Here is a 27475-nt window from a genome sequence, read left to right as displayed (position 1 = left end):
TTTTGGCACAATGATAAAAAGAATTCAAGTTTACAAGTCAAGTAGGTGTTGGAGCAGAAAAGTGAGTGTGGTATGGGGCTGTGTTTACTATTTGTATACTAGAGCCAACAAAATGACAGCATTTAAAAAAGCTTAACGCTCTTTCTGTACAGGGTTCACTTTATTATTCTCTGTTATGAAGAACTGCAGCAGCCTGGTGTCACAGGAAAATTAGCACATTACATTCTGATGTTTGCAAATCAGATCAAAAGATACACATGTCTGGTGATGTTGAATTGATGTCCAGTGCCCAGAGGGTGATGTCATGCCTTTGTTTGTCCAGAGGGTCGGGGCTGTCAACCCTTTCTTCTCATGGTGTAAGTAGCAGCTCACTACCTAGTGAGAGGGGGATTTTCACCCTAAGGCGATTTGGGAAAGGTTGTGTGTAGCTAATCTGCACTGATTCAAAGGCTGTTTTAACAGTGACCATATTTTCACCTCCTTCTTCTCCTCTTTTTTTCATCTTCACCCGCTTGCTCTGAGTCTTAATACCAGTTTCTGTAGATGTACATACTCTTCTTTGGTTTGTTAATCCCCTTGATGTCAGATTGTCTGCAATGATGAGTCTGTTTAAGGGGTTTAGTGTAGTGAGTTTGGCCCCGGAGAGATTTTTTCTGGAAAATACAAAGCTCTGTTCTGGCCCAGCTGCCTGGCCTGTGTGCATGGGCACAAACGGGCTTGGCACTGACTCGGAAGCTGGCTTTGGCATGAAGCTGGGGCTCACGGTGGCAAGAGCTGCGTGCCATTGTGCCAGGGAGTCACGCTCCGCCTCGCGTGCCCGCTGGGGGCATCGCTTGAATAATCTCGATGCACTCCTTTCTCTGACAGTTTCAAACAATCTCTCTCTGTCTGACTGTCTGGAAAAATTGACTCTTCAGAAGACAATGAAACTCTTCACTCTATCTGGCCTATTTAAAGTCAGCTTGTAAACACTGATAATTGTAAATAATTAAATATTATAAACTATTACAATTCATTTACTTATTATTTACTTATCTTTTGTGTCTGTGTGTGTGATTTGTCACTCACTCCTGCTTCATTTTTCTAGCCAGTTGTCTTGTGGCTGCCTAAATCTATCTTTCCCCATCTGAGAGACGACAGAAGTTACTGTAAGCAGTGTTTCTCACGCAGTATCATATGTGGCTGTGTTTCCACCGCAGATCTGGACAAAACATTGTGCTGTTTTTTCCTCAGATGTCCTCAGATGGCCTGTTCCACACAAAACAGCAATAGAAATACATCAGATGCTAATGAATTATTGATCTTGGCTGAAATGAGGACAAACCATGCTGAAGATTTTTAATGTTTGTCATTAATTTGATTGATGATGTTTAAAGAGAACTTCCTTAACAAAGATCTATCACTGGATGGCTGTACTGGTGGATTACTAGTCAGTAGCTCCTATACTCTAAAGCTTGACTGTGTGCCTTGACTCATAAACAAATCGTGTATGGACATCATACAGTATGTACGTGTAATTGGGTTTACAGTTAGTTTACTTTGCATCAGACATAACCGCTTCAGAGTGTTCTCTTCTTATCCTCCAGTGAAACAAGTCTTTCAGGCTTTCCTAGCCCTGAGCTTTCCTGTGTCTCTGCTTCTGTCTCCCTCTTTTAATTTGACTCTGTCATGGTGAAGGAATCTATCAGTCATAGCCAGCTCAACACGTGCAATTCAGCTGAGAGATTGTCAGTGGAGTATGTGAAGTATATGGCTGTTCTGCTTTTTTTTTCCTTCTGAGGCGTCTGTTGAAGGGATTTAACCCAAGCATATAAAGGGAGTAATTTAAATTTGGCATTAAATATATTTGTTTTGTTGTTATAGCTGACTGTGTGTTGTCCTGTTACATCAGTGGAATCATACATTAATTGTATATGTACCATACTCTATCATGAAATGTCTTTGTAAGTTGAAGTGGTGAGTGTTTTAAATGCTGATGAATCACCTCCCAACATTTTCATCAGACCACCTTGACATTTGTCATTTTTCTTCTCAACACAGAGGACTCCAAGAGGCCGGTGTCTTTTCAGAACAGGGAGGCTATGGGAGAGGAGATGGAGTATCTCCGAGCCGCTATAGAGGATCAATACATTCATGAAAACAGCTCTAACAGCACACACCCCAGATCCCCACGCAGACGCAAACGTTTCCTCTCCTACCCTCGCTATGTTGAGCTGATGGTGACAGCGGATGCCAAAATGGTGCGTCACCATGGACGCAACTTAGAGCACTACATCCTAACAATCATGTCAGTAGTAAGTAAAATAATGTTTCTAAAACAATCTTTGTTTCGTTTAAAGTTTGATTTTATTTTTTTGGTGTCAGTTTTGGTGTTGTGTGTCCATGTTTTAAAATAATAGCATTTCACTTTTGGCATTCCCACGTAAAATACCGAATATAATTAATTTTGCGTGGGTTTATTGTGACATTGGTTGATATCAGAATTGGAGTGTTAGCACAGTCAATGTTAAATATATCAGGCCAGGCCAACATTAGTTCTGCTTGTGCTTATGTCTGCAGACCAGTGGTGCAGACACACAGAATTACAATCTGTTTCTTTTCACAGACTCTCAGATCATTTATTTTTCCAGCATTAATTTTTAACATGGTTTATAGTGTGTGTTCTGTACTGTAGTGATCACCCAGTAGTGTAGGCTGCTTTCCCTTCACCTTTAGTTCTTACACTTATCAAACAAATAACATACATTGGGCGAGAGCATACAAAACGAGGCTGTGTCATTGTTGGAATTATAGCGAAGACAGGCTCCTCTACCTACTCTGAACATGCCTGTACCATGTCTGCCTCCTCCCAGGGCTAAGACAAGCTAAATGTTTATAGTGGGCTAATGAGTTCCTGTCAGGAGACCGCACATGGCCTCAGGAGGCTGCTGGTCAACCGTGACTGGGGTGCACAAATAAAGCAAGAGGAGCAGAGGGGAAAACGACCAAGGGAATATTTTGCTGTCCTGACAGAGGGTCTCTGAGCTACACCTTTGCTGAAGTTTCACATTTGTTGCTGGGTCCAGGTTTTAGTTTACTTTTTCTTTGCTAAGGTCTGTGGTGGAATGGTAATTGGTTCTAATACCCTGTTGATTAAACTTACCCTGAAGGAGACTTTTTTCCCTTTTGACTTCAGTGAGCTGCTGCTATTTTGATTAAACCCTGTGGAGCTTAACTAAAAAAAGCAGCAGATGTACTTTATCATTCCAACGGTTGAGTTAAAAGTAGTACTAGTTTTATACTGTTTCAGCCTGTCTACCTGTTCAGGTTAGTGGAGGTTTGCATTTTTCGTCTGTGTGTTTTATTTTTATTATAGGTAGCAGCAGTGTACAGGGACCCCAGCGTCGGAAACCTCATCAACATCATGATTGTCAAGCTAGTCGTCATCCACGATGAACAGGTGAGTGCAGGGTCTTGTACGCTCCCTGTATGCAGACCTCTGATATGTCTGACCTCAGTGCAGGTGTCCCTGGCTGTTTTACTGTGGGGCCTGTTGGAAAGGACACTGCCTTTCTTGTCAGTCTTATATTTCAGGAGAGGTCTCCCTGGAAAACAAATGGTACTGTAGTTAAAGAAAGACAGTTAGACACCTGGGAAAGATGGATTCTTAAATATGTAAAACAAAGTTGTTTAGAAAACTGTAAAGTCACTTTTATTTCTTATATCACCTGAATCTCTACAGTGAACTAATACAATACATACATATTTTACCAGGACCAACTATCATTAAGGCAAATAACAGCATCACCAAAAAACTAATGCAGGTTTACCTTAGACGTGAAATGTAGTAACTACCTAAATCATTCTATGTGTAGACGCATTTTATTGGTAACACCCCCATTTGTGTTTCACCCAAAACAGGAAGGACCTGCAGTGAGCTTTAACGCTGCTGCAACGCTCCACAACTTCTGCACATGGCAGCAGAGCCAGAATGTCCAGGATGACAGCCACCCCTCTCACCATGACACAGCTCTCCTTATTACAAGGTACCGTACATGCTAATGTCCTAGTCTTACTTTGATAGCAGCACCAACTTGCTCAAGAAAGCTTCTCAAAAAAATTTATATGAAGAATTATTGTTTTTGTTGTTTTTCAGGGAAGACATCTGCCGTGCAAAAGATAAATGCGATACATTAGGTAAAGTTTTGCCTTTCTCTTTGCAAAAATATTTCCACGTCAAGCCCTTTAAATGAACTTTCCACTCTGTTAACAGCTCATAAATGCAGTAATGAGTTTAGGCCAAGCTGTCAGCTAATAATATTATAGTGACAGAGCAGAGTGGTAGAAAGGGGAGGAGAAAGGGAGAATGGCAGGAGTTGGTGGTGGTGCTAATCTCTCTTATGGAATAGTTTTGATGGATTAATTGCCTTTAACAGTAAAGTAGCAGCATTCCCTCCCCCCGTTTCTGTATGTGTTATGTGTGCTTGTGCGTTTTGCATGAACTTGATCCTGTAGGTCTAGCAGAGCTGGGGACCATGTGCGACCCTTACCGGAGCTGCTCCATAAGTGAGGAAAATGGAATTAGTGCCTCCTTCACCATTGCTCACGAGCTTGGCCATGTGTAAGTTGCAGCACAGAACTAAAGCAAGCCCACCACCCCCTTGAACCCACTACACATACCTTACACACACACACACACACACCCTCTCTCACCCCTCACAACTAGCCTTGACCAACAAAAGCCCTCTTATCAAGAGACACAGGGCACGGCAGACACAGGTGCAAAACATAATAACGTAAAAACTCAAGTTTTAATAACATGCCAACCTTTAATACTTTACTATACAGCTTGAGAAGTTTAACCCTGTATGTATCAGAGCTCTGTTCAAACAGGATTACAAGTACACGGTATAAAGTGAGTATGAATACATTTAAAAATAAATCTAATTTGGGTTGACTTGTTTTGAAGCCTCGAAATTCAAATTCAATAGATGAAAAGGTGACTTTGTTTGTACAGTAACCATCTTTGAAATATCAGCCACTAAAGATGGATATAACTGAAGATGTCACTTGTCTATTAGCAAGTAAAGGTGTGTTATCACAACACGTCTGTCTGCCAGAGCGTGTTTTCACAACAAGAAAATATTGCCACATGTGTGGAGTGAAAAAAAAAGTCAAAACACATGACTTAAGTCTCATACGAGGCCCCGTTTATTTCAAACATCCACCTGTGGCAAATTATGGTAAATCAGTCATTCCCACCTCTTTCATGTAATTCAGTTCAGGTCATTAAAGTATGATGTTATTAAAGGAGCATTGTTTAGTTTAGATCAGAAGCTGAATACCCCAGCTCTCCTTTCACAGTTCAGCCTGCTCGTATTCACCATGCATCTGTTTTTGTCTGCCCACCTCCTTCACAGAGTATAACTCGGAAAAGTGAGTCAGAGATTTTCTTTCCGGTCTTTCTGTCCATTAGTTGGAAACCAAAAAGGACCAGTGTCAGTGCGATTGTGAAACACTGGATAACAATGAAAGATATTCTTTCTTCCTCCTCTGTCCCGCTCACACATTCTTCCAGTGGAGAAATCAGACCAGAGCAGTGGCCAGATGGAGGACACTATGGGCCCCCTTGTAACATAAAGTTATCTTAACGTTGAAACAGCTGGAGGCACAGTTGGCGCTGCCGATAGGCGTGGTTAATTGCTATGTTCACAGGTGTGAGCTCTCAAGAGTGTTTAGTGCTCTGGGAAAGGCAGTGTCAGGTAGTGGGATCCCCTCAAGAGCATTGCAGATTAAAGAAAGATTTAGACTAATGGATAGGAGGCCTTTCTCAGATGACTGTGAGGATGTGTGGCTACCAACAGCCATCGTGAGGATTTTCAGGCCAGGCCACTCGATAGCTGTTCAAAGGTGACACATACAAGGCTTTATCAGGTTTGTCACCAGGCGATGCCGAGACTTCAAATGTCTTAGATCACAAATAGATCTTCCTGACATTTTAATATGTTGGTGTATTCCTAGTATTTAGTGCTCTCTGACACTGTTGTGCCTCTTTTTTAATGCTGACAGGCTGCTGTTTGCTGTGCTGCTTATTTATGTAAAGCGACCCACAGGAATTCGCTCCAGCAGTATGTTGTAGTCTCACTGTTTCAGTACAGACCTTTGTTCAGAGGGATGGACACTCCGGATGTCAGTAATTAAGTGATGGAGGTGGCACTTTATTGATCTATTGATCTCTCGAGGTTGCCAAACGTAGAGCCGCAAAAATGCCTGATTTGTGACCCAATTAGACTAAAAGGCTCTTACCTTGGGATTTTAAGCCAATATCCCCATTAGTGGTCTTCATATTTTGACCAACTAAATCAATGTAACGTGTAAAGAATACAAACACTGTGGAGCCTGTCTCAAATCCCTGTTGTAATGTCTGCATGGCGCACCATAGTAAGAGATGGAGAAAGGGTTGCAGATAACATTTGCACCACATTTGAAATTGACATTATCAGTCAGCAACCTGGTGTGTGTACATGGGGATCATTACAATGCTAGAAGCTTAATTATTCCCTCAGTGTATCCTGGACTCTTGCCAACCATGCTATGTCTTGTTAGTGCAAGGACTCACCCTCGGCCACAGCCCAGATCCCAAATCTGGAGCACATCCTGTTGTAAACATCTAAGACATCATACAGCTGCATGGGTCCCTGTGTATATAAATACATGTGTGAATGCACTAAGTGTATTTATGGGCACAAACAGGACATCTATACTGTACTACTGGACAGAATTGATTTTAATAATTGCATTATCTGGTACTTTTTGAATGTGAGGACTTTCTGTTTTTATGTGTTTTGTGTCACAGCAAATAGCATATTTGAGTTTTGGATTTGACGGTGTCACCTTGATAGATGAAAATATAATTATTTAATCATTAGTTTCTGCTCTAATTATGACACTGGCAAACAAAATATATATATTATTATATGTTTGCATTGGAACAACATACATATGTGCACTGATGTACATCCTGGAAGTGAGCTAAGGGTGATTCTAAGTAACTTGCCATCCATAAAACAAAGTGTATGCTGATAGATGAAGTGACATGTTCTATAAAATGTTGTGCCACCTACTGGCCAATTGGAGGTTTAATTAAAGCCTGATTTTACTCTATAAGTACCAAGAGTGAAAAACAGATGCAAACAGACACAAAAAAGAAAAGCATCTGTAAGTTTACTCAAACATGTATCTGTAGCTGCATCTGTGTGTGGCTGCCCCCAGCTACAGCGTTGGGAGATCTTCAGTTCATTTATCCTTCTTTCTACAACTAAACTAAGCAGCTGATAATCCAATTGCATGTGGTCTTCACATCTCATGCCTCGTTTTTTTCTCCCTCTCTGCCTCAGGTTTAACATGCCTCATGATGACAGCCCAAAGTGTCGCGAGGCAGGCTTGAAGCACCAGTATCATGTTATGGCTCCCACCCTCAACTATGACACCAGTCCCTGGTCGTGGTCCAAGTGCAGTCGCAAGTACATAACAGAGTTTCTAGAGTAGGTATCTGCAGCTCTCCTTACCAATTGTAAACTGAATCAAAATCTAAACAAATGACTGATTACAGGCTTATGGAACAGAAGCACAGACCAATCAATTTCTTTTCTAATCTCATGTCTTCACATTGACTTTTTCAGCATGCCTCTTACTTTAACTAGTGATGCAACCAGCTCAACAGACTACTTCCATGTCCCTGGCAGTGCTCTGCAGACAGGACAACACAATATAAACTGTGTAGAGTTGTTATTGCCTGGTGTTGAAAGACTGTTTCCTGTTTGAATCTGGGGGTCTTCCCTGTGTGACCTTAGCAATGGATCTTCTGCAGCGACCTAAGCTGCCTCTCCACTCAGACAGAGACCTGCTTTCAAGATCCTAGGAAAGCAGTAATCTTGTCACTGGCCCACTTTCCTCACTAAAAGTTGTAGTATGGGGCAACGACTCATTCACCAAGTCCTAAACTACGCCATGGTCACTGTTCCTGGTGAAGGGCATCCCTCAAATATGGGAAATTCAGTTATCCTTTAATCTTTGCCTCATTTTCTCTGTTAATTGTGGAAGCATTCACAAAGGATGGCCTTGTTGACAAGATGCATCTCAAGACTGCAGTGTTTAGCGACGCCTCATATGGCATTTTCAGGTTGTGCTTTACATATTTTCCAGCCAGTGATGACCTCAACATTGAATGACCGAATATTCAGCTAAAGATGGGGACAGTCTCCATGAATCTCTTCATTCTTTAGACTGGACTATGTCAGCTGTGCTGAGTTTCTGTATATGACTCATTACTGCAAAAAACTATTTAGAATATGATTTAAATGTACTTGTGATAAAATCTTAACGTTCGTTACCTATAATAAAATATCTGACAAACAGGTATAAAGAGAGTAAGTTCAAGTGTAGGAGCTGCAGCGGTGGGAAAGGCCTTTGAGAGTGTAGCCCAAGAGCTTTTGAAGTCCGTCTCCAGCCAACAATGAGGAGCATTGATTCAAATTACCATGTCTACAGTGCCACTCCTGCTCAGTGGACTGACCTGGTCAAGTACATCAGTGTTTTGACTGCCCATTTTCCCTAAAGAGCAAATTCAATCTGCACCGCTCTCTTACACTTTTATAAAATGCAATGCTATGCCACCTCTCAAACCTTCAAAAGACAAAGGATTCTCCTCCCTCTGCCCCTTATCTTACTGATGCTGTAATAATGTGCACAGAACCCCCACACCTAAAAGCAGATGAAAAGCGTCCTGTTGTTGTGCAGTGTAATTATGTGTCAACTACGACATAAAGAAACCATTCATTCCACCTGTGGAGCTTGGTTGTTTTGTTTCAACCTTAAAATCGCAATATAAAAGTAAAAATGCAAACCTTACGCTGTTGCCACCCGCTATTAGTTGTGTTCTCTGGGTGCTGAAACAACATAATCATTAGTAGTAGGCAAGGTAAAGCATTTTCCACCTCAACCACAACTACAATTACTGTATTGCATTTGAATGCAACTATTGAATTGTCTGTCCAGACTCATATTCTAATAAATTTATGCATGAATCCAAGCGGATGTTTGTCCAAGATGTTTACAACAATGGGCTGCAAGAACTGGATAAACATGAGGTGATTGTGACCTTAGCCTTTGGCCTATGGTTTAGTTGGTGCTGTTTGATTAAACACTGGTGTCATTCAGCCGTCTGCAAAAACCATCATTCTGACATCTAAGTAGACTGAAACCTAGTATGCTATACATGGAAACTATTATTGTTTAGTCTATTATGACAAGCACACAACAGCCAGCTAAGTCGTCTTATAAATAAACTTACTTTAGAGTTTCCCAATGGGCGCCAGGTGTGGAATGTCATGTGGTGCCTGAGAGGAATCTGCTGTGTCAAATGCAAACTACTGATGAAAAAAAGGATGTTGTATTTATAAAATGACCACACTGACCCCTCCTCTTTCTCTCTGTCTGCCTTAGTCTTAATAATCATTCCTTTAGCTTCCAGGACACTGACTAGACAGATGACCAACTGCTGAAAGACACTGTAATATGGGAGTGTTGCTATGATTCCTTGACAGGCTGGTTCGTAGTTTTAATTTACAGTTTCTTCCACTGCTGGTTTATTTTTCCTATGCAGTCGTTCCCCTGCCACTTAGAACAATTTGCTGCAGTTTCTTACGCTTGAAATGAAAGGGGAAAGAAACAAAGTATCTGTAGCTCAGGATAATCCTGGGTAATTACTGGCTGTCTCATCAGCTGGTTTTGGTATGGAGCAGGTGTTTTAGCAGCTCAATCCAGGATGGAATTTGTCATTGTGGTGCAGACATGTTGTGCAATTAAACATCCATACCTGGCTCATCCACCAATTTCTTTTTTACTAGCACCTTTTCACAACCGTAAAGACGGATGATTTTACATGCCGAGTGCTGGTACATGCATTCAGTCTAGCTGTGCATACTCTAATGTGAGTCAGGGTGCTGCTGATATCTAGGACAATCTGTCATTAGACTGCAGTGCTGGTACTAGCACCCATTTGTGTAACTTAACCAGGGCGTGTTATGATTCTGAATTGTCTTGTTTGCATTCGGCACAGAGAAGTACAACTCAGATAAAGGTTTGCTTAGCATGTAGATTCTTTTCCTTCTTTGTTACAATTCGGTTTTATTCTGTCTGTAAGGAGTCTGGTGCCGTACATTGTTTCATTGTGGCAGAGGAAGGGGTATCAGTATGATAGCTAACTTTACAGACCACCCACAAAGGAAAACACATCATAGGATTATTGCAGACAATTACACAAGGTTTTTACTTTTGCTACATGAGAGACAACACATGTTGATACTTTTAAAAAGATCGGGATACTGGATTATCCTGATAACTTACCATACCATGAAAGTTTTTCTTGTGCATGTGTGTGTCTGTGCAGACTTGTACGGTTATGCGTTTCCATTTCATTTATTCACATTCTTACTTATTCAGCACTGGATATGGAGAGTGCCTCCTCGATGAACCTGTAGGCAGGACATATGAACTACCAACTCTCTTTGCTGGGCAGATCTACAATGCCAACAGACAGTGTGAACTGATGTTTGGGCCTGGTTCACAAATTTGTCCCTATATGGTAAGTTGACATCATCACTATGAAAAGGCGAAGAACTAAGGAACTAAAGGGAACCTTGTTTTTATGAACAGTGGATATTTTAGCACAGCTGTTATCAGTATGGAAAACATGCAACTGTAGTTTGTGTTGTTTGTTGTTTTTAGGACTATTTATTGTACTGTAAAGTGGAGTAATTGCATCTGTGAATTCCTATCAGGAAGGTATAACATGTATTTTAACAAGACACAAAGAGGCAGATTATTGTTGAATGCACACCCATTAATTAAAACTAGCCCAATGAGCCCATTAAAATGCATCTTGCACATGTTTGGTGATGAAAGTGATGAAACACTTACTGTGTTTTGCCTGTGGATTCTCACTTTATAGATAAACTCTTTTTCAAGTCAGTCAAAACGATTCATTGCTTGTGTTTAAATTATTTTTTCTAAGAAACAGTGCAAGAGGCTCTGGTGTACAAGTGCAGAGGGGGACCATAAAGGATGTCGCACACAGCACATGCCACTGGCTGATGGCACTGACTGTGGACATGGAATGGTGAGTCACCACACTTGTAGATTTGTAGATCTCCTTTTATTTGACATTATTGCATCACTGTGGTCACTCTGCAGCAGTATTGATGCGTCTCCAAATTGTGTGCATTTTTTTGTGTCTCATAACAGCTGAAGTCTTCTGTGTCTACAGTATTTTTACCAACCTACGTGCTTTACGCCCACAGCTAACAGATAATCTGCAGCATAATTATTCTGTGCTCAAATTGATATTGAGCTAAACTGACATATATACAAACTTTTGTCTGCCAATAATTTAGATTTGCTTGCAAAGACAATAGAGGAGAGAAACGTTTTAAGTTAAAATATTATTAAATGAATACTACTTTGTGCTTTGATTTAAAAATTACTATGTAGTGCTTGCCAAATGCTTATGGGAATCACTGACCCAACTTCAGGGATTAAATAATTAAAGCTGGCCCTAATACATTTTGGAAAAAATACATTACAGATACAAGCAAACCTCCAGTGCAGCGCTGCTTTGAATTCCAATGATTTCCCTTGTAGTTCACTTCCTCTAGCAAGAAAAAAGGGCATCATTTATCATGCATTACTTTTCTGCCTGTGAACTAGTTGCAGAAATCCATGTAAATGTGGTCAGGTGATGGCTTTAGTGAGAAACTTGATGCTTTACCCCCAGTGTTGTTACAGGTCCCCAACCCCCATTAGCGTTCATGTTCTCCTCTCTCTGGGATGTTATGCTAATTGCTGCTGAGACGGTGGGGTCAGTCAGTGAGGATACAAGGAAAGAACGGCTGCTCAGAGAGGGGGAGCAAGAAGGGAAAGACAGAAAGAAGAAAGAAAAAGAAGGAGAGAGAGGGAAAGGTGAAGATGTGGGCCCTTTGAAAGAGGATGCCGCCCGCATTCACAGTTGAGTCACCTTGTTGTGAACCCATAACCCTAAAACCTTTTGAAAAGGCGACTGAGTGGGTCAGTGGTCAGACCGTAACAGAGCCCAGGCTGAGATCAGCCAGTGCTGTTACAAAAGGCCTCACATCAGTGATTCTGCAGAGCAGGAGGTGGGAGGAGAGGAGGGCACGGAGAGTGAGGAGGAGGTGCAGGGGCATAAGGATGTGGTGGGCTGGTGATTAGCATTCAGAACATGCATGGGAGAGAGAAAGAGAGGGAGAGTGAGAAGGAGGGTCTTCTTCTCTCCTGAACCTCCTGCCCTTCGGTCTTTTCCAGCGTAGACCTATTCCTCCCTGTGTTGACTGAAGGAAGGTTAACAGGGGTTAGTTAACATCTTAATCCAACTACTACAACTGGACTGAACAGTAACGATCTTTGGACTTTAGCTCCAATATGACTCAGCCTGTGTTTGACAGAAATTGTTTTGGAGACACTTTTTGCTTTATTAAGGTCCAAACCTTTAACTCAATTATAGCTGACTTAGATTTGAATAGTTCTGGGTCCATATTTATCAAGTGTCTTAAAATCAAGAAAAAAACCACAATAAGCCTCCCTGTTTGCAGGAAACATGTGATGTCTGTTTTACAACACTGAGAGCCCGAAGTACAAGTAATTATAGTGATGTGTTGTAGTTTTTCAGACAGTTGAGATTTAGTTTTAGATAGTAGACAACTGAAATACTGACAAGTCTTCTTGTTTATAAGCAAAACATAGATAACTGAATATAACACACAATTATTAAAAGCTTTAGTTATATGCTTCACACTACAGTAATTCTAGTTCTGTAGCAGGATACACTTGTTGGAAAGCCACTTCTTAGTTGTAACAGACTAAAATCAATTGAATGAAGTTGCATCAACCGTGGTTTTCTGTGTACACTGCTTTTGTGCCTGTGCTTAAAGGAACAGTTCAACCCTGAACCACCCATGTCAAATGTATCTTTAATGTTTTCTATAACTCACTGTTATGGTCACTGTTCACTGTCTGAGAGCCATCTCCAGCCAATTGGTGATGTAATGTAATGTAACTACTAACGTAAACATGCTAACATGCTAACAAGGGCAATACAAAATTTTACAGGTGTAATGTTTAACATCGTAGTTAGCAACCAACCAACCAACCAACCTGCCAACATCACCTGTCGTTTGTTCTCTATATGAAGGATATGAAGGAATACAGTGTTCTTTCATTTCTTTGTGTGTTTGAGTAGTGGCACCACCTTTGTTTGTAGTGGTGAGGCCCTGGTTTCATCTTATGCAGGGGGCTGTTTGAAGTAGCGTGAGTTGAAAGAGAGGGGGACCCTGCACCAAGACTCACCTGCCGTTACAAGAGCGCTTTTATGTGGTATTTCTGTGTGTGTTTTTGTTCATCTTTATGTCAGCCTCAAAAGTCTGCTAATCTTTCTTGCATCAGTATTGTACTTCTTTGCCCCTCTCGTCAATTCATCCGCTCATCTTTTTCTTTTCCTAGATAATCTTCTCGTTTTTTTTTTGTTTTTTTTTACGAACAAGTCATGAGGTGCAGGTCTAAGGCTTTACGGGGTGTTGGGTCAAGCTCAAGGCCCTGAGATGTCTGCTGAACCCCAAGGTGAAGGTGTCAGATCTGGCAGATTATAGTTATGGCCTCACCAGGGAATAACTAGCAGCAGGTATTATCTAGGAAACGTCCCTTTAAAGATTTTATATTATCATTAGGCCAAAGACAACCGTCATATTCTAAACATCATCTCCTGTGCCTGTGTGTTGAGGAGAGGTTTTCATTATATCGGGTTATGAAACAAAGTTCTGACCGCATTGAGTAATTGAGGTCAGTGCCCAAAAAGTGGGAGAGAGGCACGTCCTCTAAGTGAAGAATAGAAAAAAAGTTTGTTTGTACACAGCTTAGATGAAATGGAGCGATGGACACTGCACGCCTCATGGTTTTCTTCGCTTTTGCTTTATTCTTTTTGTCCCTCCCTCGCTCTCTCCTGCTCAATGGGTCCACTCACAAGGGTGCCGGCGTGAGTAATGTGGTCACATGACCTCTTGGCGGCGTGTCTGTCATCTGGCTCAGTGGGCCGTGCACTAACGAGGGCATCCCATCACTTGTTGTCTATAAATACTGCCACCACCCTCCCTCCCCTTCATCTCCTCTTGCTCTTTCTACTAACTCCCCCCATTTTCTGTACCTCTCACTCTTCAAAATGACCCTGCCTGTGCAGTATTACCTAACTTTAAGTGTAAATACATGCGTAGGACACGGTGTGTAGCTTGGTGCCAGGCTGCACCATCAATATCATCTGCATCCATATTACACTGATCTGATCTGCTTCCACACAACATTGTTTGTTGGGTGTTTGGAGGGAAACGAATGCCAATTAAACATGAATAAACTGTGATGTTTTGTTGTTTTTATTCTTCTTTCATTCATCTTTTGTTTTGTTTCTTATTTGATCAACTTAATTGTGGTCTGAACGATTTTTTTGGAAGCTTTTCATTCATTTCATCATGGGAACTTGTTTCATTTAATGCAGCAACTGCTCGCTTAACTTTCTTTTCAATATGTGTAAAACCCAAAAAGCTTTCCCAGATACTCTTAATTGGGGCTTAATTGAGTGGTTAGTGTAAGTGAATAACGGGAAATCGTTTTCGATGTCCAGAACATTCCTCAGAAAAGAATGACAACCTGCTCTGGTTTCAGCCAATTAGACAGAGATAGTGAGGTCTTGAAAAGTGAAGCCAGGGCAGAATTGAGTCTGCTGGCGAAGGCGGTGAGTGTTGGCTGGAGTTTCCTGGCAGCCTGACAGACTTGTCGTACGATGCTTGGACAGGGTGTGTGTGTGTGTGTGTGCATGCGTGTGTGTGTGTGTGTGTGCATGTAATCAAGGTTGGGAATGTGAGAGATATCAGTGTGAGTGTCACTCAGCTCAATCTCTGGACATTTGTGATGTGACATTTTGATTTGCAATCATCACAGACATATCTTTGGATTTGGGCTAACAAAGGGATTGCTGTTTTGGTACTAGTTAGTTAATTAGTTAGTTAGTTAGTTAGTTTATTAGTTAGTTGCTGTCTGTCTGTATCATTAGGTCAAAGAACAACTCAGTGTCTGCCACATTGGATGTGTCCTGACATTCTGCTATTTGCAGTGTTTTTGCAGTCTAATGCACAGATATCATTCTGTAAAGAAGACATTCTTATGAATGGATATTTAGGCATAGCAGAGAAGACTTTTGTGTTGTAGAGAAATGTGTGTGCAAGTTCTCCCTTGCTGCTTGTAGGTGAGATTAATACATACTGAAATTACTAGAACATAAAATTAAATGGCCCCACTAAAGTTGAAAGAGTCCATTTCCATTTAGGGATAAGTAAAGCCCAGTCTCTGCGATGGACACATCTTAAATCCAGATGTGTTGAATGAAATCCTAAATCAGATATTTGTCTCTAAACAATGCCAGATGAGCAACATCAGTAGACATGGTAGTCGTCCAGCCTGTTCTGTTTGCTGCTTTGATAAACTTTCTCCTTAACCCCCACAGTTTAGCAAGCGATGTTCGTCAGAAAAGCAGCCATGACGTTCACACAACAGTCTACTGAGAACCGTTCCCACACCACAGGAAGTCAAGTTGAAAACTTGAACCACAGGCCAAATAACTAAGCAAACAGTACCACGGGTGCACTACAGTGCATTCAGTAACATGTTCAAGTCTTTTGTGAATGGTGTCAAAAAAGGATCATCATCCATTAGTCTCATCGTTGGCTCTATATTCACTCAATGTTCCATTTGTTTCTCTCAGCTTCAATATGTTTAGTGTCTTTGAATTCACTCCTTAGGTTTTACATCCCACAACATAGTTGTCTTAGCCTAAGTGTGTGACTAAGACACTGTTTATTAACATGTTCCCCATAGTAACTGACCATATGTTAACAGAGTTTACAGCTTGTTGGGCTGCCCCCGGTGGGACACTTAAAAACACAATAATAGGCTAAAAGAGGGTAAAATTACTGTAGAGCTGCGTAGTTGCAAGGTGATTCTAAGTTAGATGTAATTTTCATATTTCATATAAGTGTTTTATTTCTCATAGAATAAAAATGAGTGTAGCTTTAACATTACAAAGGGTATGTACTGTATATGTTAGTCGTATAGCGAAGACGGTAAGTGAGAAAAACTAACAGTAAAAATGTCTTTGAAGTGCATGTGAATGCAACACCTGAGAGGACCAAACTGCTCATTCACTGTAATGACAGCCTTTCCTTCTCTTGGAAACATGTGAGGGATCACAGAGAGTGGAAAAAGAGGATAGGAAGGGCATATAGCAAAAGGTCAGTTGGGGTCATGGTTGCATCATGTTGTTTCACTTGCTGTCTTTTGCTCAGCGTACCTTCCCTCTGGTCATTTCTTTTCCTCTTGCACTCTTTCAACACAAGGCAAAGAGGAACTCACAGGGGAAAAATGCATGCTTGACTGAAAATGAGTCAGTGCAAATCCCGTCTATAATAACAACTGTCACAGACTTATTTCCAGTCCCTCTTCCACCTAAAGACATCTCCAGATCAAGTTATCACACATGTAATAGTAAACCGTGACTTACTGAAAATCAACAGCAGTGATCATTCAGATTGCACAAATACACAAACCCCCAACAGTGAGCTCCAAACTCAGAAGCGTGAGACAGACGCCACAAAATGAAAGGTGATGCCTTTTGGAAATGGCCGTGTTAAAATGAAAGAGTGGAGGACTTTTTAAAGCGAGCCACTACCTTTTCATTCATGCAGTGATGTATGACTTGGGTGCAGAATAGGGTGCTCACTGCAGCAGTTTCCAGGCAATTAGAGGTGCTAATGTCCAAACCACCCAGCTGAAGAGCTCAGAGCAGATGCTGCTGTGCTTGGATTCTATTCCCACTCTGTGTTAACATGCTGGTGGCTATTCTAGGTGGCTGGATGGATAAGTCGGGTAAACTTTATATACTTTGTCAGCATGCGATTTGAGAGTAAATGAGCTAAGCTTATGCATGTTACTCTGTCTGCATTGGGTATTTATGTGTAGTGTCTTTCTACGTGTCTTGCAACGAGTTGGTGAGTCAGCGTGCGTCTTTGTGAGATTCCTAATTTGAAACACATGCTAGTCACAGCTGGACAGGTTTCTCTGACAAAACCTTCAAATGTCTCACCACATTCCCAACTGAGGGCAAATTTTGACAATCTCTTTAACATTGTTGTCTGTGATGCCTGTTTGAGCTTTGCCAAGTCTGCCTTTCCGTTTTCCAAGGGTGTGTTTGTGCACTTTGGAAAGAGAGGCTAATTGGAAGTGAGCGTGGACCCCAGATGCCTCTGGGCAATCACTCTCACATTTAACAAACACACGGTCATGTGCGACTCACATTCACACACACATACATCATCTTACACAGATGTTTTTTTTTTTTTTTCCTTCCACTCGCCCCTTTCCTCTTTTCTTCTTTTCACCCACATCACCTTTTCAAGCCAAACAAAACGGTTGTAAACACAGTGTGTCAGCGGGGGGAGTGGAATGCCTCAGAGGCTTACAACAGGCTTCGGCTCTTTCTGACAGACCGTCTTGTGTTTGACAGCTCTTTGGGTCCCACGGCCCGGTTGTTGGAGCCAGAGGATAGATAAGTGTGGAGATGACGTATAGAGGGGATGATCGGGTCCAGGTTAACAGTCTCTGTTAATCTTAGGTGGGGGAAGACACTATAAACACTATGAGAAGGGGCGAGCTCCTTGCAGAGACGTGGTGCTTTTGATTTACCTCAAAATGTGCTTCATTGAGAATTCCATGAACTCCAATTGATTAGATGTTTGTTTTTCTTGTTTTCTTATTTTCTTGAGTAGATGACTCAACCAGCAAGGACCAGCACCTGTTTGTGTGTGGAAATTGCATTTCTGGATGTTTTATCACATCATTTTTTACGTGCATGGTCTGTGACTTCATTGTTTGTGCTCCAACAAAATGATCCGTGGCCTCAGTTTGCAATTTTAGTGACATCAGACAGGAACAAGGACTGTGGCCATTATCTAAGCCAGGTCTGGATTATGGAAGTGTTTGTGGCTTGTTTAGTCCAAACCCTGCAGCTGTTAACACCTCTCTGTAACTGCACAAACGTTACACTCTATCATTATATCTGTAATTGTGTAAAAACACACGAATACGAGGGCAGAACATTAGAGGCAGGGGTGCCTGATTCTCTATGTTTGTGTTTGCACTTTCTGCAGGTGCTCTGCAGAGGTATTGGCTGCAAGTTGTGAAGTTACGTTAAGGCGGAACTGGCCAGACACACAACAGATAAGCTTTTATCCAGTTGATGACTTTGATTGATATGCTCCCTGGTTAATTAGTAATTATGAAAACCTCATTGTTCTCATTTATCAAGAGGCTGTGTTAGTGTTCTTATTTTATCTGAAGTAAAGGATTAAATGACTTAAATTGTTGTGGAACAGGCACAGGGCCCATTGAAATGATGTTGTCTCCTGCGCATGGTGCCAGCAGAGGAAGTGGCAACTTGGATGTCAACCTCAAAGACCAAACTCTGAAACAAAGTGAAATTAACACAGACTGAGGTGTCCACAAAGAGCATCCCTTTTCTTGTTACAGATTTAAAGCCAGGTGCCTGGGTAGAGACACAGCTGAACTTCCTGATACCAAGCCAGTAATGAACTTTGTTCCTCTTGTTATCACAACTCTAGAGTTTCCCTATCATGGTGCCAATACTCCCCGTGCCTGTGTGCCCGGACGTCGGGCTATGTACCCAGACAGACGCCGTCTTGTCCTGCATTCTTTCACTGAACAGGACCCACCGATATCTTAGCTATTGAGAAGGGGATTTGGTTACACACAAAGGGGGAATGGGCCTGCCGTGCTTTGCTTATGAAAGCAGTGTTAGCACTTCTTGGCAAATGTTGGTTAGTGTGCTGTTTGCTTGTAGGCGCCTTATATTTTATCTTACACTGGGTCTACTGCATGAAAGATCAGTAATCTGTAATTTCATATAACCAGTCCAACAGAGAAAAAAGTATTTTCTCTTAAAATTATTGATTCATTTTCATTTTGCTTTTTATTTTTTTATTATTTTATTATTTAACATAATGCTTTAAAATTCAGTGTAGACTGACACTTATACAGTGTTTCAGTTTCAGGTTTGGCACGATTCCCCTCTGTCTATTTTTATCTGTATTCATGTCTCTCGCTCACACTCCCATTTCTCTTTGGACAGCTGGAGGACTTGGATGCATTCCCTAAGGGTAAACAATAGCTGAATTAGGATTTTCTTTAAAACATAGATTGAGATCCAAACAGAGACTTAAGAAGGCAAAGAAGAACACCACTCCCCGCTCCAGACAGTCCATGTTTGACTTAAAGCCTTCAGGGATTTGTTAAAATAGGATTTTTATACGTTTGTGTGTGTGTGTGTTTATTCGCATGCAGTATTGCAGGCATGGAATGTGCGTAAACAAGGAGTTGGACCTGCAGCCAGTGCATGGGGGGTGGGGTCCCTGGGGACCTTACAGTGCTTGTTCCAGGTCCTGTGGTGGAGGCACACGGAGCACCATCAGAGACTGCAATAAGCCTGAGTAAGAGAATCAGGGTGTTTTGACAATCAATGCTATGACAGACTGTAAATAAACATGTAGGCACTAAATCAGTAGGAAAAAAAAAGAGCAGTCAGGCAAGAAAAAGGGTATAAACACACTTAAGTGAATAACAAGCCAAAAATGTATGTGTTAGATTTAATAAGTCTCAGTATGATTTTAAACTGTGTTAACAATGTTGGTTTGAAGTCATGAAGCACCTGTCAAACATGATTTTAAATTTGAATTAAGTAGCGTGTAGTGCTTCTGTGACCCATCTTCTCTTGCACTAGGCCCAGAAATGGCGGAAAGTTCTGTGTGGGTCGCAGGATGAAGTTCCGCTCTTGCAACACTGAACCGTGTCCGCGAGGACAGAAAGATTTTCGTGAAGAGCAGTGCTCCCAGTTTGATGGCAAGCATTTCAACATCAACGGTCTACCTCCCACCGTCCGCTGGCTCCCTAAGTACAGTGGCAGTGAGTACACCAATGTAATCCTAAAACATGTAATTTTAATTTCTTGTGGTAACTTAAGCTGCAACATCAAAGATATATACAATTTACATCCAACTATAGAGTGGAGTTTGAAGCCAGTGATACATAATGTTTGGTACAACTTAAATGCTGCACTTTGTTTTAGAATCAGTTATTGTCTGCACCCAGTTATTTATTCACGTTTTGTATGATTACTTGGCCTTGTGTAAACTGTGTACAGCCCACATTGTGTGTAGGAGGTATAAGGAGGCCAAGGCATGCAAAATTGTGACGTCTATATAGCAAAGACACTGCAATTTTAATAAACGTGGTAAGAAAAATAGTTCTTGTTTATTCAGTGGATGTGTATGAGAGTGTTCCTCTATGTTTGGTTCTTTCCTTTGTCATGTTTTGCATAACCATGATAAGAGATGCCCCCGAGTAAAACTCTGACAGTACATGACAGCAACATTAAAACAGCATGTAGCCATGCCATATGAGCCGTCTGGAAGTTTTCTGCAGCCGTATCTTATTCTTTGCCAAAGTGGCCTGGTGAGGTACACGAGATTACCATCTAGCAAAGACCACCAGAAGAACTGGAACCAGCATATTGTCAGATTCTCAGAGATTCTTTTAAGCAATTCATACAATTTTGGCAATTGTAGCAAGGCTGTGCTGAACTGGGTAAAAAGTTGATGGGTAAAAAACGTGAGCTGAGTTTGTTTTATTTCAGAACGGGTAACTCACCTCTAGGCATTTCTTCTTATTATTGTTCAAGATTTCTGTTAATTACTTTAACGTTATGAGCTATAATTAAACTTTTTTTTTGCTTGCTCCATCCAGTACTAATGAAAGATCGCTGTAAGCTTTTCTGCCGGGTTGCTGGGACTATGGCATACTATCAGCTTAAGGACCACGTCATTGATGGCACGCCGTGTGGGCCAGACACATATGACATCTGTGTTCAAGGCCTTTGCAGGGTAAATCTCTCTCTCTTTCTTCTTTTGTAACAGACCTATGCACACACATTAGCATGTGCACAAACATGGACAAGCTGCAACATCAGCATAGCTTTCAGTCTTAACTTCATAATGTGTAGTGTTAGATATTTGTGTCTGTGTCAAAACTACATTTCAGTTAAACTTCAATCAATCAATATCAAAAGAGTTTTCAGTGAAGTGTCATGAAGTACATGTTGTCCAGATTACATGTGTCAGTATTTCTCCTCTTTGCTTGTATCTCTTCAGCAAGCAGGCTGTGACCATGTTCTTAACTCGAAGGCCAGGAATGATAAGTGTGGAGTGTGTGGTGGGGACAACTCGTCATGCAAAACTCTGGCTGGGACCTTCAACGATGCTCAGTATGGTAAGTCTCTCTGCTCAGATTACATATACAGCACACGAATAGCTGAATGTTCCCAAAAAAGCAGTGCTGTTTAACATACATTATGTCAGCAGCTTCTGCACAAGCTATGATAAATGTGATATGCATTAAACATAGAGGGACTAAGAGAGACATCAGTTCCACGTGTCTGCAATACTGACATGCTATATTCTCATATTAGACCCTTATGTTATGTCTGGTTGTGTTTAAACATATCAGGCCTGATTTTCAGGAACAATTCGTGCCTTAGTCATATTTATAAAAATGCAAAACACGGATCTTTACTAAAGCTTCAGAAATTGATTAACACAGCCATCTCGTTCTGTTGGGTCTTTCAATATCAAATACCATCCCTGACATCACCCCTTTGAACTGTCCTGTTTAATGCTGTGCTTCAGTGTGGGCCAACTGTTGATTGCATCCAGTTCTTTTTAAGTCTGGGCAGCCGAACAGGAGAGATATTAGCATAAGAGCCTGGGTGTGGTCTCGGCATGTTTACGCCACATTAGTTTGGCACTGAGCTATAATGTTGCTCCATTTATTTTCTTTCTGCACTCTCCTGGCCGTTGGGGTCACAGGATTTGAGAACTATATTGAGTCAAACCAGGCACTGGCCTCAACCCTGGAAACATGGCTAACCTTAAAGAGAACATGACTGGGAGTGCATTTGAGGCCGGATATCACTGCTGGGTCTGAGTCTGTCTTTTACTGTTTTGTCATTTTTGGTTTGTTGTTTCACTATGTCTGTCTCAACATTGGCTACATCCTTAGTTTTCGTTTTTGTTGTGTCAGTTTTTATAGCTTGTCTGTGCTTTCCCTTCTTAACTGACAGGAAAGAAAAATCTGTCAATGAAACCACTATATTTCTTCAGTCTTCTGGCAAGGTCCACTCACATCTTAATAAGTGAATTGCAGTGTGGGCCAGAAGCTTCTGACATTTGTGGTCATGACAGTATCCCAAAAAAGGCCAGCACGTCAGAGTAATGATGTATAATCCCAGTCTCTCCAGATTACTGTAGCACTTGTCTGTCCAGAATTTATGACTAATTTATGACTAAAGACTAAAATGTTGTCTAGTGTCATTTCAGCTCAAATCCAAGTCTCAAGACTGTTGTTGGCAATAAAATTAACAATGTCTAAACACTGTTCACTACTTGCCATTTACTTGATGCAGACTTCTGTTTCTTAGTTTAAAGGCAAATAAAATTACAACAAGAACTAACTTGAAAGTAGACTGCAATCTGTCATACAATGGAAAGACAATGAATCACCGTAACTACAAAACAACTAAATGTTATTATCTCAGTGAGTATCCTGACAACCTCAATCAGGCTGAGTTTGCGACATCGTTCCTGCGGCATATTGATACAATATCATCTTTTCTTGGTAGAGGCAGAGTGAAACATGTTTGAGGGTAAACCCAGAAGTGTCTTAGTGAAACATGGTTTACATACTGTCTACTGGGTCACTCTGCGGTGGAGGAGAAATGGGTTTCTGTTCAGCTGGTCTGATGCTTGTTGATGATGTTTCTTCAGAGGGTGAAGACAACTAAACAAAGATTTGGGTCTTTCTGTGAAATATTATGCAAAATAGTTTTATTTCATAGCAGTGTAATATCAAAGCTAGTAATGGCATCCCATTAGATGTGTGTGTGCATGTGTGCGTGTGTGTGAAAAGATTGACATGGCTGTTGAGAGGAAGATATGTAAACCAACTGCTGCCCCCGAGTGGCTCAGGGTGTCAGGCTATACCACCAGCACATATCTTTCCTGTTGTTCCGTTCATAATGTTATTGTATTTTCACAAAAGAAGAATGTATCAACTAGAAGAAGATATCAAATGGTAAATGTTGTATAAACAACTGCAAATATATCCCACGTAAGATATAAATCCTTATGTTTTCTTTTTTTGTCGTCCTCTCATTTATTCCAATATTTTTCTTACTTATTTCATGCCTTACCTCCTGTTCAGTCTCTATCCCTACATTTTTGTTGTTGCTTTTGACATTCACATGTTCTCTCTTTCTTTCTTTCATGCTCACTCATTTTCTATGTTAGTTTATCATGGGACAACAAGCCCAGTGTAGTAATTACAGGCCAAAGGTAGGTCCAGGGAATAATTACATATCATTTCACGGTTGGGCCTCTGAGACTAAAACAAGGTCTCCTGCAGGTTATTTGAGAGGACTAGACCATTTTTGTATTTTTCTAAGTGTGACATTAAAATTCCCAGTGGTTGGAACCGGACTTCCCTGACTGGGATTTGGTGTAGCACAGAGAAGCTATTATGAAAAGGAAGGTGGGACTTCTCACTGATGTTATTGTGGCTATATATTTTTTTACAATTATGTAACTTTATGTGTTTTATTTACTCTCCCTGTCTCTCCATCTTTATTTTTCTTCTTCAGGTTATAATACAGTGGTGCGTATTCCAGCTGGAGCCACCAACATTGATATCAAACAAGTCAGCTACTCCGGGAAGCCAGAAGACGACAACTACCTCGGTAAGTGTGGGTGTGTTGGTACGAAGATATGGTTTTAAGCAACACTATGTAAAGTTTCAGGTTATCTTGGAGAATCAGTGTAAAATGGAAATGTTTATAGTACACCAGTTCTCATCTGGTAGGTCAGTGCCATTATCTCTTAACACAACCATAAACCACCCAGACTTGACCCCGACTTGTAGAGGTAGGCTTGGCACTGAGACATGAGGTAAACTGCTGTCAAAATGATTTCTTAAAAGAAAGGAAACTGTCATTTGTCCTGAGTGTATATGAAGAAAGCATGTAGGGGCGTTGGTCCATCTGGTTAGGAGTGCCAGCCCCTGATAAAGATAAATGAGGCAGCAATAGATGCTAATTAGAGGCATGTGGCGTGCAGGCCGCATGAAAATGGATATAGGAGTAACGGGTTACACGGACCCACTGTGCTCACAGTGTGTGTGTGTTTGTGTGTGTGTTTCTGTCTGTTTCTTGCATGTGAGAGAGTGACAGACACAGAGAGAGAAAAAACAGAGAGGGGTTTTGCTTGTGTTGTAAGGATGGAAACCAGTTATCATGTAGTTCAAGTCAAGCTCCTGATGTTTTAAGTCAAATATTCAGAAAACACATCTGGCAGAGCGTCTTCGCCACACTGCTGGGAGAAGGTCAAGCCCTGCTGTTTATGAGCGCTACACTGTGGCAGCCATACTGATCATGAGCTTTGTATGTGTGGTTATGTGTCTGAATAATGTTTATGCATTTTTTACTTTATTTTATTTGTTTTATTTTTTTCTATTGCATGACACCCAAAGTCATCCCTGTAGGTCACTGTCAAAACCCCTCAGACCGCACAGTCGTTTCTGAGCTAAAGATGACTACCTGGCATCCAATAATATGCAGACTTGGATGTAAACAAAGTAGTGGTTAGAGACGAAGTCCCAAACATTGTTCCAGCGTGCATGCTTGGATTGTAATTAACTGCATATTTCTTGGAACCATGGTATTTGAGAGAGAGGGGTGGTTGGTGAGCACTTGGGGTTTCTGTGCTAGTTTGCCAAGTGTGAGTATCCATCCATGTGTTTCTTTGTGTTATTGGTGTGTGTGTATGTTTATGTGCTTGTATTTGCAGTCAATGGAGATCCTGTGTTTACACTGTCAGTCATTAAGAGGAGTTACGCAGTCTGACTCCAAATAACTGCAATTTAGTGTCACCAGTGTTGAAACATACCTCCCCTGCCACAATGCATTTGCAGAACAATAGGGTAGCAAGTCAAAGACTGTTTATTTAATGTATAGACTAAAATTATAAATGCCACATCTCAAACATTCCTAATACTTCTTTTACATTTTGAGGTTTGCATTGTTTAGGGATTTGTGGTCACATTTGTTGTTTTAAATCTGTCTGTTTTTTATTCCAGCATTATCTGATAGCCAGTCCAACTTTCTCCTTAATGGGAACTTTGTAGTGGCCATGTTCAAAAGGGAAATCACCTTCAAGGGAACAGTCATTGAGTACAGTGGCTCAGACACTAAAGTGGAGCGTATCAACTGCACTGAGCGTATAGAAGAGGAGCTAATTCTACAGGTAATAGGACATTTCTCTTTATCATTAATTGTATTTACTGTATGTTAAATTCTTTTTATACTCTTAGTATGTATTATTCTGCTTTGCTTATTGTCCTTTGATCTTCACATCTCTCTGGTTTCTTTTTATGATAGATTTGTACTGTAAGAGAGAGATACTGTAACTCTGTGTGGACTTAAAATAAGAAAGTACTGTCAAGTCTTTTGACCTTACCTTTCTCACCCTCTTATAAACAGGTTTTGTGTGTGGGAAACCTCTATAACCCAGATGTCCGTTACTCTTTCAACATACCCATTGAAGAACACAGGGAGCAGTTTGTGTGGGATCCCTCAGGACCCTGGCTCGAGTGCAACCGCATCTGTCAGGGTAAGTTTTCAGCTTGGCTTTCAAAGCCACACATGAACAACATGATAATGTCTCTTTGGCTTCAGCGAATTTTAAATGGGTTCAACATTGCACAAATTATTACAGATCTTTTATGCAGTTGTAATAAATGCATAGGTACATATTTATATTGTTCTCTTACAAATTACAAATTCAACCTTGTGAAGAAATCTTTATTGCTTTAGGGACATGTGTTTTTTGTTGAGTCAAATTTAAAAATTATAGGCACTATAATTTGTCTCACAGCTCTTATTACATGAAATTATATCAGTATCAGTGCATTACTTACTGTACTCACTCATTTCCTTCTCCCATAAATCCCTCTCTTGCAACTTCAACGACACAGTGTGTCAGTCATATCGTCTGATGCCTTCATCTTCGCCTGACCCTCAACCCAAATATTCCTTTCAGAAACAAGTTAGTCAGGTCATAGTGCACTGCGGTTTCCAGTAAATGGATTATGTGTTTGTGGGGTCTGAGAACAACACATACCTCTGAGGCTGTATGATGAAGGAGTGGATGTCATAAAGCTGGTCAGAGTAGTTAAAGGTGAAGAAATGTGATATTCTGGCAAGTGAACTGTCTTCCAGATGTCTGAATTCAGCTTTGCTTTTCTTCTTGCATGTGTGTTACTATAGGTGAGCGGAAGCAAAAGGTTATATGTGTGCGTAAGAGTGATCACCTTGAGGTGTCAGACCAACGCTGTGAACATTTACCTCATCCTATTGCTCTTACTGAGCCCTGCAACACTGACTGTGAAGTTAGGTGAGCAATAATGCACAAAACACACAGACACACTGTACACACAGTGCAGCTTAAAAAGGCTAATTATTCTGCATCTCCTCTCACACAGGTGGCACGTTGCTGGAAAGAGTGAATGTTCTGCTAAATGTGGACCTGGCTACCACAGCCTGGATGTCCAGTGCATGAAGTACAGCCTGTTGAAGAGGCAAAGTGAAAGAACGGAGGCGAGTGACTGTGGAGACATTTCAAAACCTCAGAACAGAGAGCCATGCCACGGGGACTGTCTACTAAAGAACTGGCAGTACAGTGCCTGGTCACAGGTACGGGCAGTGGATGATTTCAAAAGGAAACGGAACACAGAATATATATATATATATATATATATATATATATATATATATATATATATATATATATATATATATATAAATCAAAATAAATTAAAACATATGATTGACTGGGCTAAACTCGATTGATTTCCAGTGCTCTAAGACATGTGGACGTGGGAGCCGGACCAGAGAGTCTTACTGTATGAACAACCTGGGTAGACGGCTGGCGGATAGGGAGTGCAACGAGTACCAGAGGGTGGTTACTGAAACTTGCAATGAACAGCCGTGTCCGAAGTGGTCTCTCAGTGAGTGGAGTGAGGTGGGCTTTCTAACACGCGTAGCATACTGATGTGGCCACACACACACACACACACACACACACACACAAATGCAGCACGAAAGTGTGAAAACATTTTTTTAGTCCAAGGTTTTATTACAGAGGTCAGAGAG

The 27475-nt window shown here is 41.0% G+C and overlaps 1 protein-coding gene across 1 annotated transcript in view; it reads left to right on the top strand.

Annotated features, from left to right (window-relative positions):
• The window catches only part of LOC113166139 (A disintegrin and metalloproteinase with thrombospondin motifs 20), a 65228-nt gene that overhangs the window by 9520 nt on the left and 28233 nt on the right, over positions 1-27475 (top strand). The window contains exons 4-21 of the mRNA XM_026366105.2: positions 2041-2294; positions 3356-3439; positions 3901-4025; positions 4136-4176; positions 4495-4600; positions 7377-7523; positions 10483-10624; positions 11054-11158; positions 19507-19652; positions 19943-20124; positions 20965-21101; positions 21369-21486; positions 23912-24007; positions 25402-25568; positions 25805-25934; positions 26591-26717; positions 26806-27016; positions 27180-27344. Of these exons, the coding sequence (XP_026221890.1) occupies positions 2041-2294; positions 3356-3439; positions 3901-4025; positions 4136-4176; positions 4495-4600; positions 7377-7523; positions 10483-10624; positions 11054-11158; positions 19507-19652; positions 19943-20124; positions 20965-21101; positions 21369-21486; positions 23912-24007; positions 25402-25568; positions 25805-25934; positions 26591-26717; positions 26806-27016; positions 27180-27344 (2483 nt within the window). The remainder of the gene's footprint in view (positions 1-2040; positions 2295-3355; positions 3440-3900; positions 4026-4135; positions 4177-4494; positions 4601-7376; positions 7524-10482; positions 10625-11053; positions 11159-19506; positions 19653-19942; positions 20125-20964; positions 21102-21368; positions 21487-23911; positions 24008-25401; positions 25569-25804; positions 25935-26590; positions 26718-26805; positions 27017-27179; positions 27345-27475) is intronic.

Source organism: Anabas testudineus, chromosome 6 (genome assembly GCF_900324465.2).
Source record: "Anabas testudineus chromosome 6, fAnaTes1.2, whole genome shotgun sequence".
NCBI lineage: Eukaryota > Metazoa > Chordata > Actinopteri > Anabantiformes > Anabantidae > Anabas > Anabas testudineus.
The sequence above is the reverse complement of the archived record's forward strand: the minus strand, read 5'-3'. Positions and strand labels throughout refer to the sequence as shown.